The sequence below is a fragment of the Wolffia australiana genome, chromosome 9 (assembly GCF_029677425.1).
Source record: "Wolffia australiana isolate 7733 chromosome 9, ASM2967742v1".
NCBI lineage: Eukaryota > Viridiplantae > Streptophyta > Magnoliopsida > Alismatales > Araceae > Wolffia > Wolffia australiana.
In genome coordinates this window covers 10,510,978-10,527,088 of record NC_135843.1, presented here as the reverse complement: position 1 = coordinate 10,527,088, position 16,111 = coordinate 10,510,978, and the positions used below count along the sequence as shown (strand labels likewise).

Genomic DNA, 16,111 nt, shown 5'->3' with positions numbered 1-16,111 from the left:
GGTCATTTAGATCACCATTGTGAGACATAAAAAATTGTCGACACATCAACATATCTCAACTAATTGTTCAGTAAAAATTAAACGAAACCTCGTATGTCTTAAACCCTGGATTCAAATTTTCTGGATGACCCTTTATAATCATTTTGATGTATATAAAACTGTTGATACACAAAACCATCTATTCATCTTCATCGTTTAAATTCGAAGAACAAAATCTGAGTCAAGTTTATCTTAGTCTTCATTTTTAGCCAAGAAATAGAGCATATATCATGATCAAAATATTACCAGAAGGAAATTCCACTGCTCTAAACTGTAAGAGCTCAAGAATAATCACAACATGTCACCGAAATACATAGAAAAGTATAATCATCCAGTACAATGAAAAGCTAAGATGGCAGTAATTAGAGCAATCTCGAGAGTTATTTCGGCAAAGGATAGATGTTGATGAAGTTCAATTCATCCAACTACAGCTCGTTAACAAAGAAAATTCCAGCAATTGAGAGCAAGATAATTAGACGATGAACAAAATCTAATCATCTTCATCGTCAAATTAGAAATGGTAGTCTGGTTGTCAAAGTTTGAATATCAAAATGTGAAAAAATTGGCCATTTAGATCACCATTATGAGGTATAAAAAACATTCGACACATCAACATATCTCGACTAATTGTTCAATGAACGGAACCCCGTATTTCTCAAACCTTGGATTCCTTATTTTTTAACGCCACTTCATAATCATCTTGATGTATATGAAACTGTTGATACACAAAACCATCTAATCATCTTCAACGGCAAAATTCGAAGAACAAAAACTGAGTCAAGTTTATCTTAGTCTTCGTTTTTAACCAAAATTGAAACAATAATTGAATTAGAGAAAGAGTAAAGAGGAAACAGAACTTACAATGAACGTAAGAATGTATGAGTGAATGAAACAATGCGATCATGTTGTCCCCCCATTACTCTATAACATGGAATGTAGAGAGAGTGAGTAAAAAGAAAAATGGAAAGCGATAGAGCGTAACGCACCAGCACCCAAGCTGTCATCGTCGTTGGAGTCATCATCAGAGTGGGAGGAGTCCTGATCTACACGACAGAACCATGCGCGAAGCATCATCAACATATCAATGCTCTCTGCATCGAGCCGTGATTGTCGGTACGTTGTGATGCCTCAGTCGATTGAAAAAAGCCACTCCACCAGTGCGCTTGTCAGACTCACAGCGAGAAATTGGCGAGCAAGTACTGTCAAATTTGACAAGTACCGCATCCCGACATCCTTCCACCAACCTAGAGGGTTTTCCTCCTGATGGAGGACCATCTCGAGGACGACGCCACGATGACGAAGAACCATCTCGAGGATGACACGATGAAACGTCGTCAGCCACGCCTAGCAGCTCGCGCCGACGCTCGCCACCCGGGGTTTAAGTACCCCGCGTAAGAACTTTTATCTTTTTACTTATGCTCATTTTCATGTGTGTTTGTATTTTCGGATTCGTGGACTGGGCCAATGTTGTTGGGCCCCGTCCTCGTCGTTTTTACTTTTTATGTTTGTATTTTGAATTTGTAAGGAGAGGCCGAACCACGTCTCGCGACGGTTCGTCCTCTCCCACGTTCACTTGGCACCCATCCTCACTATATAAGGGGATGGCATACCCAAGGAACACCTTGGAGTCATTGTTGAAAAGTTTATTCACAATTCATCTCCCCCCCTATCGTAGAGAGTAGTATAGGGGGTTTGGCTAGCCCCACCCCACGTCGAGATCACTCCGTGGGTAGAGCCCACGTCTCTCCCGTCAAGATCACTCCGAGGGAGACGTGTTAAAGCGCGCCGTCGAGATCACTCCGGTGCAAGGAAAGAGTTTCAAGAAGCCGCCGCCATCAAGAATCGAAAGAGAAGTGTCGTCGACACGCCATCAACCGGGGAAATCTGCTCCGCCGAGGGAGCACACCCCAGATCCATCAAGAACTCCTCTTTCTTGGAGGGTTCTTGGTTGTTACAGTTCAAGAAAGCCATTTCTTGGTACCTTTTTCCACCCTTCCACCATTCCTGATCCATACCCCCCCCTTCTCTTCATTCTTGATCCACCCCACCACCGTTCTTGAACACCCTCCCACATTTCTTGAATTTCCCCTCTTTCCCCTCCCCCACGTTTTCTTGATTCCTTCCCCTCGCCCCGTTTCTTGATTCTACCACGCCCCACCCATTTTCTTGAACTTCTTGATCTGTCCCTTCACGTTCTTGAACCCCCCCCATCTCGTTCTTGATCCGCCCCTCCACATTCTTGAACCCTCCCCATCTCGTTCTTGATCCTTCCCATCACGTTCTTGAACCTACCCATCTCGTTCTTGATCCGTCCCTTCACGTTCTTGAACCTCCCCATCTCGTTCTTGATCCGCCTCCACGTCCTTGAACCCTCCCCATCTCGTTCTTGTTCCTTCCCATCCCCTCCTTGCACCTTCTCTTCCCGTTCTTGATCTGTCCCTTCACGTTCTTGAACCCCCCCATCTCGTTCTTGACCCTTCCCATCTCGTTCTTGATCCTTCCATCTCGTTCTTGATCCGTCCCATCTCGTTCTTGGTCCTTTCCCCATCTCGTTCTTGACCCTTCCCCATTACCATTCTTGAACCATCAATTCTCCCACACTTCTTTCCTCTCGATTCTTGGCCCCTCGCCCTCGCCTCCCGCTCGATCACCCTTCCACCGTTCATCGCCCGGCGTCCGCGCGAGAGGGTACCCCTCCCACGCGCCTCTCCGCCCGCCGCTGCAGGCGTCCACGTGCCCTCGCCTGCGACCACCGCGCGGTGCATCCGCTCGCCAGTGCGCGCGTCGTGCTCCTCGCGCCAGCCCATGCGCACGCGCACCAAACACCTCCGCGCATGCCCGTCTGCTGCCATTTCCTTTGCCGTGGTCCCAAGGTCGGTTGACTTGCTCACCTCCTGCGCTCATCGGTCCGACGCCCGAGCGATCTCGCCAGAGTCGTCGACCGACACGTTACCATCTACACCACATCACCTGCCAGAACGAGATTTGATGTCATGGATTAGCGGGACTTAAGGTTAGTCTCGTCTCCCCTCCATTTACAAGCATTATTATCTTTTCCAGTCTCGTCTTCCGCTATCGCGTCCTCTGCCATTATTTTCATTACAATTCATGGATAGGATAGCCACCGTCATCGAGTGTAGGAATTCTTGAGGTTGGCGGATATTCTTTGGCCTAGACGCCGAACACTCCAGGGCCGTCATACACCCCTCATTGTCTAGACGTCTAGTTGATTTCGTGGGTCATTGGGAGTTTGATCTAGGGATCATTCTTCTCTCGTTGACCGGCACGGCCGACACCGTTATCCGTCGATTCCCTCTACTGCTCATCCGCTATTTTCCCGTGCATTGAATTACATCTCACGTCCTCGCATCATAATTCCTGTGACGTAATACGAGCCGATCGATCCCGGCCGACGTCGTATTACATCACCTCCTCCTCACTGCATGGGATGTTAAGATACTTATCCAGTTCTTGCCTCAGTGTTGAACGTGGTCGTTGACGACTACATGGATGCGTATATTGCCGCTTGGACGAATACTGCATAGGACAGCGACTTACCGACAATACTCCTTGCTCTAAGTCACATTCAGCTGCTTTTGTCATAGCTGCATAATCCAATAGACTTCCAAGATAGGAAAGTACACTGTCGACATGACAGATCAACCACATCAAATTTTGAGAATGGATCCAATGTCGCCGCTATAACGACGGTATTATTGCCCCAAAGTACGGTTGCATACTGCATGAATTTGTTATGCATAGCACCACACACTGACCGTAGGGCATTCCATCGCTCAGCATCCAATGCTGCCCGTGCATTGTTCGTAGCATGCTCAAGGTGATTCGTCTGCTCTGAGACCAATGACGTTACTTCAGTTATTGGCAATTTCTTCGCCGAGCACACAAAGTCAGTTCCCTGGCACAGTGGGCCAAGGACGCATAGGTATTTGTCTATCAACTCCTAGTCCTCCTGCCATAGGTCGTAATCTTTGGTGGATGTCGAAAGGAACCGCATAGCCATGCGGTCCAGAACATTTTTCTTACCAAGAGCATGCTCTAACATCGTGAAAGTGGAGTTCTCCCAAAGGTGCAACTATTGCCGCAATATCTTCGTCGACTTGTAAATCAGTTGGGTCTTCTGTGTCCAATGGTGTTACTGGGCGAAGATCTTGGACATGTAGCAAATTAGTTGCCGGAGGTTCTGGATTGTGAATGACCTCGTAGTCCAGCCTGGACTACGAGGTTCCGTACATGGGCAATGCATGGTACATGTCGGTCCATGGTGAATTGGGGGTTTACTGTCTTCAATTGATCCACAATGGAGGCCATCATTGTTCTGTTGTTGAACGCATTGTCCGTGGTGATAGCACATATCTTCGACTCAATGCCGTAATGATTTGCAACTTCCACGAGGATCATCGCTAAGTTCAAGTCGCTATGGGGTCCCTTGATCTGTTGCAATCCAAGAAGAAGCTCACATAGCTTCCGATCATTGTCGATCCAATGGGCTGTGATTCCTAAAAGGGCGAGGTTGTTCTGGGATGTCCAAGCATCCACGGTAAGTGAGACGCTGGAGACATTGGCAAACATCTCCACCAGCTTCCCTTGGACTTCTCTATACACCCTTTCAACCATGGTCTTGACCGCATCCGGAGCAGGGATGTCCCCCACCACCTATGTCCCATAGAACCACATTCTTCAGAAAGACTTCATCTTCACAAGACGCCAAGGAAGATCATTGTCGTAGATGAACCTAATGAACTCTTCTTTCGTCTCCTCCATGATGATCCCGCGTAAGTACAACTTATGGGAAAGTAGATCGTAGTGGAGAATGGTTCTCTGCTTCAGTTTGAGTCCCTTAATTTTGTCGTAAAATTTACGGTGCACCTTCTCCAGATGTCTCCAAAATATGTTTGTGCTCTTATCTTTATTCCTCTTGATGATGACCTTACGAATGGGGTTCTCAACCTGACATAGCGTGCACTGATACTCGTCCAGGGCAACTTCAACAAAATGATCTAAAACTTTTGATCGATTGCGTCTTCCACTACGAGTTGATATATTGTCATCAACCTCTACTGCATTGCAATCCGCGGACATTGACGGTGTAGCCTTAGCTGTCGACTTTGGGGTAGTAGCAGATGTAGATTTCATTAATCTAACTAGGTAATTAACAGGATGCAATTATTTGTAAAATACGTGTCACTTACAGTCACGATTAAATTCTGTCAAACAGGAATTTCAGAAAATATTTTCAATCACAGGAAATATTACTGCTATTTTCCACTTAGAAAAATACATTTACAATTACCATCGTTGGTTCATTAACATTTACAGAAATCCTTGAAAATCATAAATACTTTAAACAATGTCAAACACTGCAATCAATAAAGTTGAATAATACATTCAACTCAAAAATTCATAACACCCCAATCCATAACAGGCAGTATAGGACAAAATTAGAAAACACAATTCTACAAAGAAATTGAATCCAGCAAAATTAGATAATCAGACAACATTTTTTGCATTAAAAGTATTAGAACAAATTTATCGTTATATTGTTATCTCAACAAATAACTTATTTTTAAACAAACAAAACTCGCCCAACATACAAACCGCCATAGACCATACAGACCATCAAAGAATGCAAAGAAGCATGTGCATACCTGATTAAAAATCAATGTCAATCCCTATAGAGGCCCCAAGAATGTGGGGGCAACTAGACTCAGCTTGCTGAAGAGCGTGACCAAGACCCGGCTGTACCCGCACCAGGGTAAGACTGCATAAGACAGAGTGAATTGATAAATTGAATTGCCACATCATCAAAATAAAGATGCAAATAAATAAGGAAAAACAAATTGAAGCTAAATAAATGATTACAATTAAAAGTGCAGGAGCAAAAAAAAAATTACTTGAAAATATGAAGATTGGAAGATGAAAAAGAGAAAGAAAAACAAAAGAAACAAGAAGACAGAAGAAACGATTTGTAAAGAAAATAATAAAAAACCAAAAGAAGAGAGAGAAGAGAGGGAGAACAGAAAACAGAACGAAGAATAAGATAGAAATAAACAAATAAAGACTAGAAAATAAAATTCATACATAAGAAAAGATGATGAAAATAAGATCGCAAAAAGAATAGCGGAATACAAGAAGAGAACAAGGAATGAGAAGAAAGAGAAGAGGGCAGAAGAGAACAAGAGGAAAATATGAAGAATAGAAAAAAAAAAAAAAGAAGAACATAGATGAAAAAACATGACAGAGAAGAATATGAACAGAACTAACCAAGAAGAAATATAACAGAAAATAAAAAAGGAAAAATGATTTGAAGCTAAATAAATGATTACAATCAAAAGTGCAGAAGCAACAAAAAAAATATTACTTGAAAATAAGAAGATTGGAAGATGAAAAAGAGAAAACAAAACAAAATAAACAAGAAGACAGAAAAAAATGATTTGTAAAGAAAATAATAAAAAACCGAAAGAAGAGAAAGAAGAGAGGGAGAACAGAAAACAACACGAAGAATATGATAGAAAGAAACAAATGAAGAATAGAAAATAAAATTAATACATAAGAAAAGATGATGGAAAATAAGATCACAAAAATAATAGAGGAATACAAGAGAAGAAGGAATGAGAAGAAACAGAAGAGGGCACAAGAGGACAAGAGAAAAATATGAAGAATAGAAAAACAGAGAAGAAGAAGAAGAACATAGATGAAAAAACCTGACATAGAAGAATATGAACAGAACGAGAAAAAAAGCAAAGACGAATTGTAAAACAAAATGTAAAGATTCATCAACGAGAAAGAAAGGAATAAGAGATAATCAGAATTTAAGAACGAATTACAAGGGCATAGTAAAAGGTGAAGATCTTCAAAACTAGCAAAGAAGAAATCTAACAGAAAATAAAAAAATGAAAAATAAATGGAATCTAAATAAATGATTATAATTAGAAGTATAGAAGCAAAAAAAATTATAAGAGAAGAAGAAGAATGGAAGATGAATGGAGAAAGAAAAACAAAAATGAAACAAGAAAACAGAATAATCGATGTGTAAAGAAAAGAATAAAAAACCGAAAGAAGAGAGAGAAGAGAGGGAGAACAGAAAACATAACGAAGAATAAGATAGAAAGAAACACGAAGACTAGAGGAATACGAGAAGAGAATAAGAAATGAGAAGAAGAAGAACACAGATGAAAAAAATGACAGAAAGGAATATGAACGGAACAAGAAAACAGGCAAAGACGAACATCGAAAAAAGGCCCAATGAGGACGATGATACACCGTCAACACACCCAAAATGACTTTTCTAAACATAACTGGACGTCGAAGAAGTGGTGGTCCTGGTGGAGGATCGCCCAGCGCCGGAAGTGGGTGGACCAGTTCCCCTTCAGAGAAGCATAAATTGCCCCAAATCTATCAAGCGGAGGAGCACATAAGAATATTTCTGAAGTTGTCAACATTATTATATTAATTTTTCGTCCGAGATGAAGGACGGGATGATTTTAAGCCGGGACGGGATGAAAAACCTTCCCGAAACTCTTGGGTGGAACAGTTTTTTTGTCGGTGGACGAAAAGCCGCCCCATCCTTCGTCCCTACGCTACCATCGGACGTAGGATGGGATGAAATTCATCCCGAACCATCTTCGTCCCGTCCTGTCTGCATCCCTGAACTATACTTAGAATATACCCAACTCCCAAAATTTTCTTCTCCTCTTCCTCTTTGTGGTATCATCTATTGATGATATGTTTTCGTTGTTATCCTTCTCTTTGTTTCTTCTACATCTTTTCATCTTATTTCGTCTCACTCTAACTAACATGGGATGACTTGCTTTCCTTTCATTGCGAGAAATTCATGATGTGTGCTTGTATCATTTAACTTCCTTTCTTTTGTGGAGAATCAAATTAGCAAGGGGAGGTCATTTTAATAGTCCATATCCATTACTATTGTCTCACGTGGCCCCCCTCTATATCAAGAGCATCTAGCTAAATAAACACTTCATTGCTTCTCTTGTAGAATATGATCTCATATGTATTGTGATAAGCCAAAAATAGGGGTGAATTTTACAATTTTATAATCCCTAGTTGTTGTTGATTTTGGCTTATACAATAAAATTTATAAAACCCTAACTTAAGATGTATAATAAGTATGGGCATCATCCAAGGGAAGCTAGTAAGGTACTCAATTAATGATCTGCTTGAATAATTTGACCCTAATTAGAGTTAATTTAATCTTTAATGAAGATCAAATCACCCTAATTAGATGAAAGTTTAGAAAGGGGGGTAGAAGAGATGGTAAGAATAGGAGGAGGAGCTCTAGATTGACTACTTTGATTCAATAAAAAGGATCAAAGGGGTCAATTAGAGGGGATAAGAAGAAAATCTTATTAGGTTTTAGTTTGATTTTGGGAAATTTGGTATCAAAATTCACTAACTATTAGATCAAAAAGGTAATCTAATAACTCCTAGAAATTAATCTTTTTATAATTTTTTATTGTGCAATGGAATAGCTAGGTAAATTTCACAATCTCTCCTCTCAATCTCAGTAAACACTTGTGCATTCCGCTCAAGCCTGGCGATTTAGAAATTCAGACCAAGATCAAGAGCAACGATGAAGAAAATCACCCACAAATCATCCAAATTACACTTAAAATTCAAACAGAAGGAAATATAAAGCACCTAATAGGGTTGATCCAGGATAAAGCTCCTATCTGTCTTGCAGCTGTGATACAGCAACATCCAAAATGACCTCCTACTCTCAAAATTCAGCTTTTATACTCAGGTTAAATGGTAGAAATACCATTTTACCCCCACTCAGTAATTAATTTTTATCCATCAATTTAGGCTTTATCTGAACAATCCAACCACAAAGATAGAAAAATAAAATTGAGACGAAAAAATCCATAAACAAATCACCTAAATTGGACTTTAGGATAAAAAGTTATTAATAAATGAAAATTGACCAATCTAAATTGTTGAATCAATTTTCATTTATTTAATTTCATTTTTTTTCTACATGGAATGTCATTTCTTTCACTGATTGGCTGATGCATTTTGAACTTCAAATGGTGAGTTCATTCTCGGCGCGCCACGCAACCCCTGTCCTGAAATAAAAAAAGGAAAAAGCGTAAAAAATAATCGCAATACATTTAGAATGCACTTACCTTGAGTTGTTCCTAGCGTTGCCCAATCAGAATGTGCCACCTCACAGCCCGTGCATGCGCTTTATATGCACTGCACGGGTGGTGAACTTACTGCCCTCTAGAAAAATAACATCCTTTAGCATTTAAGCCATCGGATTCGCATCTAACGACTGAGATTTGGCCACGTGACCACACGAAAATGTCTTGGAGTTTTGCCCTAAAGTCCCTCCAATAGTTTGCATGCGCAATTTGATGCCGCCCAAAAGTATTTATGTATATCCTCTCCGCTTTCTCTCTCCTCCATTTTTTCTTGAAAAAACATTAAAAATCCTGATTAATTTCAATAAAACACTACAACTATTTTTATTGTATCTTTATGCCTACAATGGACGACCGAGAGCTGTTTTAAGGCCATAAATGCAACAAAAATTTAACAAAAACCCCTCCGACTTTAGAAATTTCTTGAATTTTTTTTCTTATATATATATATCCTTCTTCTATTTGAAATTTCATTTATTCCTCAAATAAATTCCCAAAAAAATCCAATGAAATTCTATAAAAATCTAGAAAATTCAGTACTTAGCCCCCATATTATTAACATTAAAATTAATTTTTAAATTTCCCATTTTCCTTCAAACAGAATTATTCCAAGCTTAAATAAATCCCATAAAATTCATAAAATTAACAGAAAATTAGGGAAAAATAAAAATTCACTTGGAAAAATTAATTAACATGTAATATATGATAACAACCCTATTTTAAACTCTTTAAATGCATCGAATTCTACTAATTACTTAAATTAAATACCGAAAAAATGCATCTTGGTTCATTCATCGCTTCAAAAAATATTACAAAAAAAAGAACCAAAATATTATTATGGGGTTTTGTTTGTTTATTTCTTCACTCCCATTCCTCTTTTCCCATGATTTGTTGGTCATTGTTATCATCCTTTATTTATGAGGATACATGCCTATCTCATCCACATTCTCGATGAACTCCACATCCTCAATTTCCATTCTCGCTCTTCTTGTGCATTCTACTCAATCGTCTATCATTGGGAGAGGCCTGGGTTAAGTGATATGTACCCATTTGTCCTCTATCATTTTCCCTTAACCCAAAATTTCTCATTTTTTATGTTATTCACCTTTCTCTTCTCTTCCCTAACTATAGGTACCCATGTTTGAATTTAACCTTGCCACACATGTATTCCTTTGGTACACTCTTGATGTTCTGTGCTAAAACTTGGATGAGAAGAATGACTGATTTCAAATTTCAGGTGGAAGAGAGGTATTGAGGATTTCTCTACATGGAATAGCTACCCCAAGTGAGAAACTATGTGTATAAGAGAGATGAGGGCCACATTTCTTGAGAGGGTGAGATTTTTTCATGGTGATAGTACAATACCTAGAGAGATGTAAGTTTCCCTCCTCATTACCGCTAGCTCTTTCCAACACCACAAAGGACTTGATCATTAGTGCTTTAGTATTTTATGGGCTATTTATACTTAGAGATGTGATTGATACTCATAAATCTTCATACTTGAGTCTTTTTGTTTCACGGGATGGATGAACATCTCAACGGAGAACCTAAGGCACATTGTTAAGCAACTAGCAATGAATCAAGTTGGGGGTGTTGATAACAGGATAAATGCATGGTTATTTGAATACATTTTAGATGATTTTGATATTATTAATTTGGAATTTATAAAAATAACGATAATGTGCAGAATTGAAATTTTACTTGACTTCTTTGAAGTCAAGCAGTTTTATTGCTGATGAGTATTTTATAGTTCCACAGGTGCAGAATTTTACAAGAATGAGAAGAAACAATTCTTGAGGAGTTGGAGAATTTTTAGGAGCTAATTGATTCGACAAATGGGTTTGAAATGATCAAATGGAATTGTGGGCCTCCAAAAGAGCAATCAGAGGGAGATGGGCCACAACCTAACCTGCCTATTGGGCTTTCAAGCACCTTACAACATAAAGAAGCTGAAAATTACAAGGCAAAGCTCTCAGCCAATAGAGAAAAAGAGGCAAAATGGCAAGAAAAGAGAATAGAAAATGTCCAAAGGGGTATTTTTAGAAATTCTTCCTATGTATAAATACTCCTTTTTCCCCTCATTCTGGATGTACTCTAGCAACTAAGTGTTCGCCCGTCCCGATACCGGTACCGGATGCTGGTATTGGGACAGTTGCTATATTGGATACCAGAAAGGCAATTTCTGGTATCTGTTCTTTTTGATTTCCAGATATCGGGTATCGGTATCAGATATGGGTTGCTACAGTGCCGATATCCGATATCGATATCCATCTCAATGTCGGCATCCGTCTCTGTCTCAGGGGGGAGGATGCCGACATCAGATATCGGGTGTGGATATCGGTTTTCGATATCCACATCGAAAGGATACTTAAAAATATTTTTAACTGATAAATATTCAGTGATCAGAATGGTTTAACATGGGCAAGAGAGTAATAAGAGAGCTTTTGATTGATTATACATCTCGTTTAATATATACAACCGAATATTATCAATTTTTTCCATATGGGATAACAGGATTCGGGTTTGGTGTTAAACTCCGAATCCCTTTATTCCATATGGAAGAAAATAGAACTTTTCACTTCTATTTATTGGACACTGTGATATTATATTAAATAATGAACAAATATACGGGCCATTAAATATAGCGAGTATAGACTAAAATATAATTTTACCATTTAATATATTGTTGGATTCATTTAATATATACAGAGAAAGATTTCTAATTTCTTCCATGTAGACATGGTCGTTCTGTTCGCTTCGTGGGAATTGGTGCGAATCGCGCGTTCTGTTCGGATTTCCGAACAGAACAATTTTAAAAACGAACAGAACATCGCACAGACGGCTGTGTGGTTCTCTTTGTGTGAATTGTGCGAATATTTTTGAAGGTTTTTTAGAAAAAAAATGCGCTTTTCCAAAACTTTTTCACTTCTCAGTTGTCGTTCTCCCGCCCTCGCTCTCGTTCTCACTTCTCAGAGTCGACCAGTCGAAGACTCCCATTCTCCTTCTCGTCCTCAGCTTCTCATTCTCGGTGTATCGCTCTGTCCATCTCTCTCGAGTCTGGACGACGGCCAGGACAGAGCTCTTCTCATCCTGCGGCGTGTCGAGGTTTTTTTTTTTTGTAATCAGCTGAGTTGATCTTTTATTTTGTACTGGTTTGATGGATCGTTGTCTTTCGGGCTCTTGATTCTGATAAAGGAGCATCTCTGTCTCCCCTATTTCATGATTCATCCAATCAGTGGACTAGATGGATCGGTAAGATCGTCACATAATGGTGCATCATCTCATAACCCCTTGGTAAATGGACATATTCATAGATTTAGACTAGACAGATAGACAGACTCTGATAATTCTCTATTTCAGCGACAAAGAGATTGGCAGATAGATAGGTTCATGGAATTAATAGAATCGGTGGATGGATTGGACCGTCTGATGACTGTGGTTTTCTACGATTGTCTTTGTTAGAGAAAAGGAGAGAGATTGGTGGCTCGAGACACCAATCACTGATGACTGTGGCTCGAGGTTTTTTTTTGTAATCCGCTGAGTTGATCTTTTGTTTTGTACTGGTTTGATGGATCGTTGTCTTTCCGTCTCTTGAGCCGTCTTTCTCTCTCTTGATTATGCTTCCGTGCTTGTTTATGGCTACTGTTTCGTGACAGGGTTTGTTTCCTGGTAGTCTGCTGCGTTGGTTTGGATTCTGTTCTGCTTTGATGGATCGTTGTCATTTTCTTTCTTAATTGTGCTTCCGGGCTACTTTGTGACTCTTGTTGCGTGTCAAGGTTTGTTTTTTTGCTTAATCTGCAGAGTTTCTTTAGATATTTGTTTTGGTTCGATGGATCGGTCTGTTTTTCCTCTCGATTATGCTTTCGTGCTCGTTTTTAACTCCTGTAGCGTGTTTTCTACCAAAATAATAAGTCCTTTGGCGGGGTTTGTTTTTTAATTTAATTTGCTGAGTGGTTTATTGTTTCATTTTGGTTTGATGAAATCGTTGCTTTTTCTCTATTGATTGTGCTTCCTTGCTTTTTATGGCTCATGTTGTATGTCCAGATTTGGTTTTTTGGTGATCTGCCGAGTTGATTTGGATTGTGCTCCCGTGCTCTTTTATGACTCTTGTTTCATGGCAAGGTTGGTTGCATTAGATTTCATTTTGGTCTGATGGATCGCTGCCTTTTTCTCCCTTGATTTTTCTCCCAGCCCTCGTTAATAGCTTCTGCAACATGCCAGGGTTTGTTTTTTAGTTAATATGTCGAGTTTCTTTAGATTTTGTTTTGGTTTGCTGAATCGCGTTTTCGCTGTGCTTGTAGCGATAGTTGTTACTGTATATTTGGTATTTTGCTTCGAAGTAAGTATTATATTATTTCGAAATAAGTAATGCTTTATGCGTGTTGTAACTTGTTGAAAGTCTTGATTGCTTGCTTAATCGTTGTTTCCTAGAATTATGACCATACCCGTTTGCATTCATTTGCTTTGAATCTGCTGATATCTTTACATGTTGTTCAAATAAATTTTACGCCTGTTTTTACTCATTGAACGTCTTGATTGCTCTCTTAATCATTCAACGCTTAATTGTTCGTACGTTCTATTCTAAAAGTATGAACATACTCAACGCTTTCATTCGCTTTGAATCTTCTAATATCTTTACTTATCGCTCAAAAAGTTTTATCTTTTCTTCAGCCCCATATATTATCTTCTTTCGGAAAGGCTTGTAATTTTCTTCTTTATTTTGTGATTTTTAGGTGACCATCGCGTTTAACAAGGATCCTAGTCCTGCGAAGGTTAACCTTGGAGTAGGTGCTTACCGTACGGAGGTGAGATGTTCCTGATTTTGTGATGCTGTATTCCGGAATATTTTTGAAGGAATTCTTTGTGTGTTATGTTTGACATTTGAGGAATGCAGGAACCAAAGTATTTGAATTATTGTAGGAGGGTTAACCTCTTGTTTTGAATGTTGTGAGAAGAGTTGAGCAGCTTTTGATTAACTACCAGTAAGTTCTCCTTCGATCAAGCACCTGTAGACTTTCAGAAGTGATTTTTGGTTCTGACAGGTGAAATGATCATCCTGTTTAATTTCATTGAAGTCTTTGCGTATCCATATAACAACTCGCCTCCAAGTAAAGGTTTGAATTTTCAGTGGCTTTAACATTAAATCAGATGCTGGTAAATTGCTTCAGTGCGCAAGCATTTGAATATATTTCCAAAATTTTTCGAGGGCGCTGTTTTTCTTTGTCTGTAATTTTTCTAAATACAAGAAAATGACCTGTATACGAGTAAAGTAAAATGCGGCCGCAATCATTTCTACTGAATTTCGATGGTTTTGCTCCACTCTCCCAGGGTTATATTTCGTTTTTTGTTACACTGCAGGGTTAAAATGTCACTTCATAACTTACTAGCAGCTTTCATCTGATAACATATATCTCTACCTCTCTATCTAATGCAGAAGGAGGAGTGATATAAAACAATAGCCTTTTCACTGATGTTACAATGTTTTGTTCCCCGATCCCTCCCTATCTCTCTCCTCTGATCAGCCGAAAGTTGATATTTCTGTTATCCCCTCTATAAATATTCCTCATATTGTTGTATTTTATGGAAGTTCCCCGCGGTGGCTGTCCTAATATCTCAATGATACCATCGTGCAGCCCTGCCATAAAAGAAAACAGGGTAGCGACAGTTCAATGTTTTATAGAAATCGGCTTTCTATGTACTATATAATAGTAATAGTTTACTATCTACTTCGAGGATGATTGTTCCTCGCTCAATTCTATCTACTCAAATTTAGATCAAGAGGGTAGCGACAGTTCAATCCGTATTCTTTCTGTTCTTTATTGTTGTTTGTTTTCTTCTAATTTTCAATGTCTTCTATTGGTGTTGATGTCATTCTTCTGCATCTTCTTCTTCTTCATTCCATCTATTGTTCTTCTTGGTGCAAGTCAGTATTCTTTATTCCTAGAGCGATCCCACAACGACCTCCGATTTGCCTGTCTCAGCTTTCTAATGCAGAATGGGATTCTCCCTTTCTACCTATTTCTTTTACTTTCCACCATTGTGTGGCTTTCTAATCGCCTCCCTGTTACTACTTATTTTTCTGATTCTCTCATTCTCTATGCGTGTCTCCTTCTCTATCTCTAATTCACTCTCTACTCGCCTACCTAATTCTGTCAATCTCTGGAGCTCTATTTTTCTGTCTCTACGTCCCCTGTAATCTTAATTCAATCTTATTTCAGCAGGCAGTCATCACTGGTATTCTGCGCATTTCTATGGCTTCACGTACACAGCTATAAGCGCAGCTCTTCGTACTCTCCATAACGTTCAGAGAATTTATCGGCCTATTGAATAATTCCTGAGTTTCTCTTCGAGGCATCTAAAAAGATGCGTACTTGTATGATGAATGGGACACGATATGTAGAATTTTCAATTTTCAGTTAATTGGCATATATTTCATGTTTTTTCTCTATTATGTATCCGTATGCTGTACGAATCTACATTTTTGCTTTGTAGTAGTCATAATTTTCTCACTCTCCTATTTATGAATCTGCTTGAATATATGTGATTTATTAGTGCACATAAAAAAGTCAGAATTTAGTTTTGTATTGGATTAATTTTTTCAGTAATATACATTTCCATTTGTACTCTAGGATGACTAGGGAACCCCTAGCGCATGCTTCTGGTTCACACGAAAACTCTTCTTCATCCAAAGGGAGTGTTGGCCAGGGCGGGAAGAAGAGAAAAAGAAAGAATGAATGCACTGCGCGCGTGCACTTCACAGATGTCGCGCCAAAGGTGTTCACATGCAATCTTTGTGCGACCCGAAATCGAGGTCGTGCAATGACTATAGAGCAAAACAAATATAGCTGTAGTACGGTCTTATGGCATCATTTACAAAATGTGCTGTAAGGAAT

At 39.3% G+C, this 16,111-nt stretch overlaps 1 protein-coding gene across 1 annotated transcript; it reads right to left on the bottom strand.

The window, feature by feature from the left end:
• Window positions 1-4,224: 4,224 nt before the first annotated feature.
• On the bottom strand, window positions 4,225-5,139 carry LOC144707393 (putative transcriptional regulator tpeD). The gene is made up of 2 exons (XM_078580495.1): window positions 4,987-5,139; window positions 4,225-4,713 (listed from the first exon to the last, which is right to left on the bottom strand). The coding sequence occupies exons 1-2, from the start codon at window positions 5,137-5,139 to the stop codon at window positions 4,225-4,227; spliced, it is 642 nt and encodes a 213-aa protein (XP_078436621.1).
• Between the last annotated feature and the right edge of the window lie 10,972 nt (window positions 5,140-16,111).

Bases quoted from the DNA above. Each gene is read 5' to 3' on its own strand.
- LOC144707393 (XM_078580495.1), bottom strand. From the start codon at position 5,139: ATGTCCGCGGATTGCAATGCAGTAGAGGTTGATGACAATATATCAACT. The intron at 4,714-4,986 runs GTCATCATCAAG...TATGGGACATAG, and splicing joins TTGAGAACCCCATTCGTAAG to GTGGTGGGGGACATCCCTGC.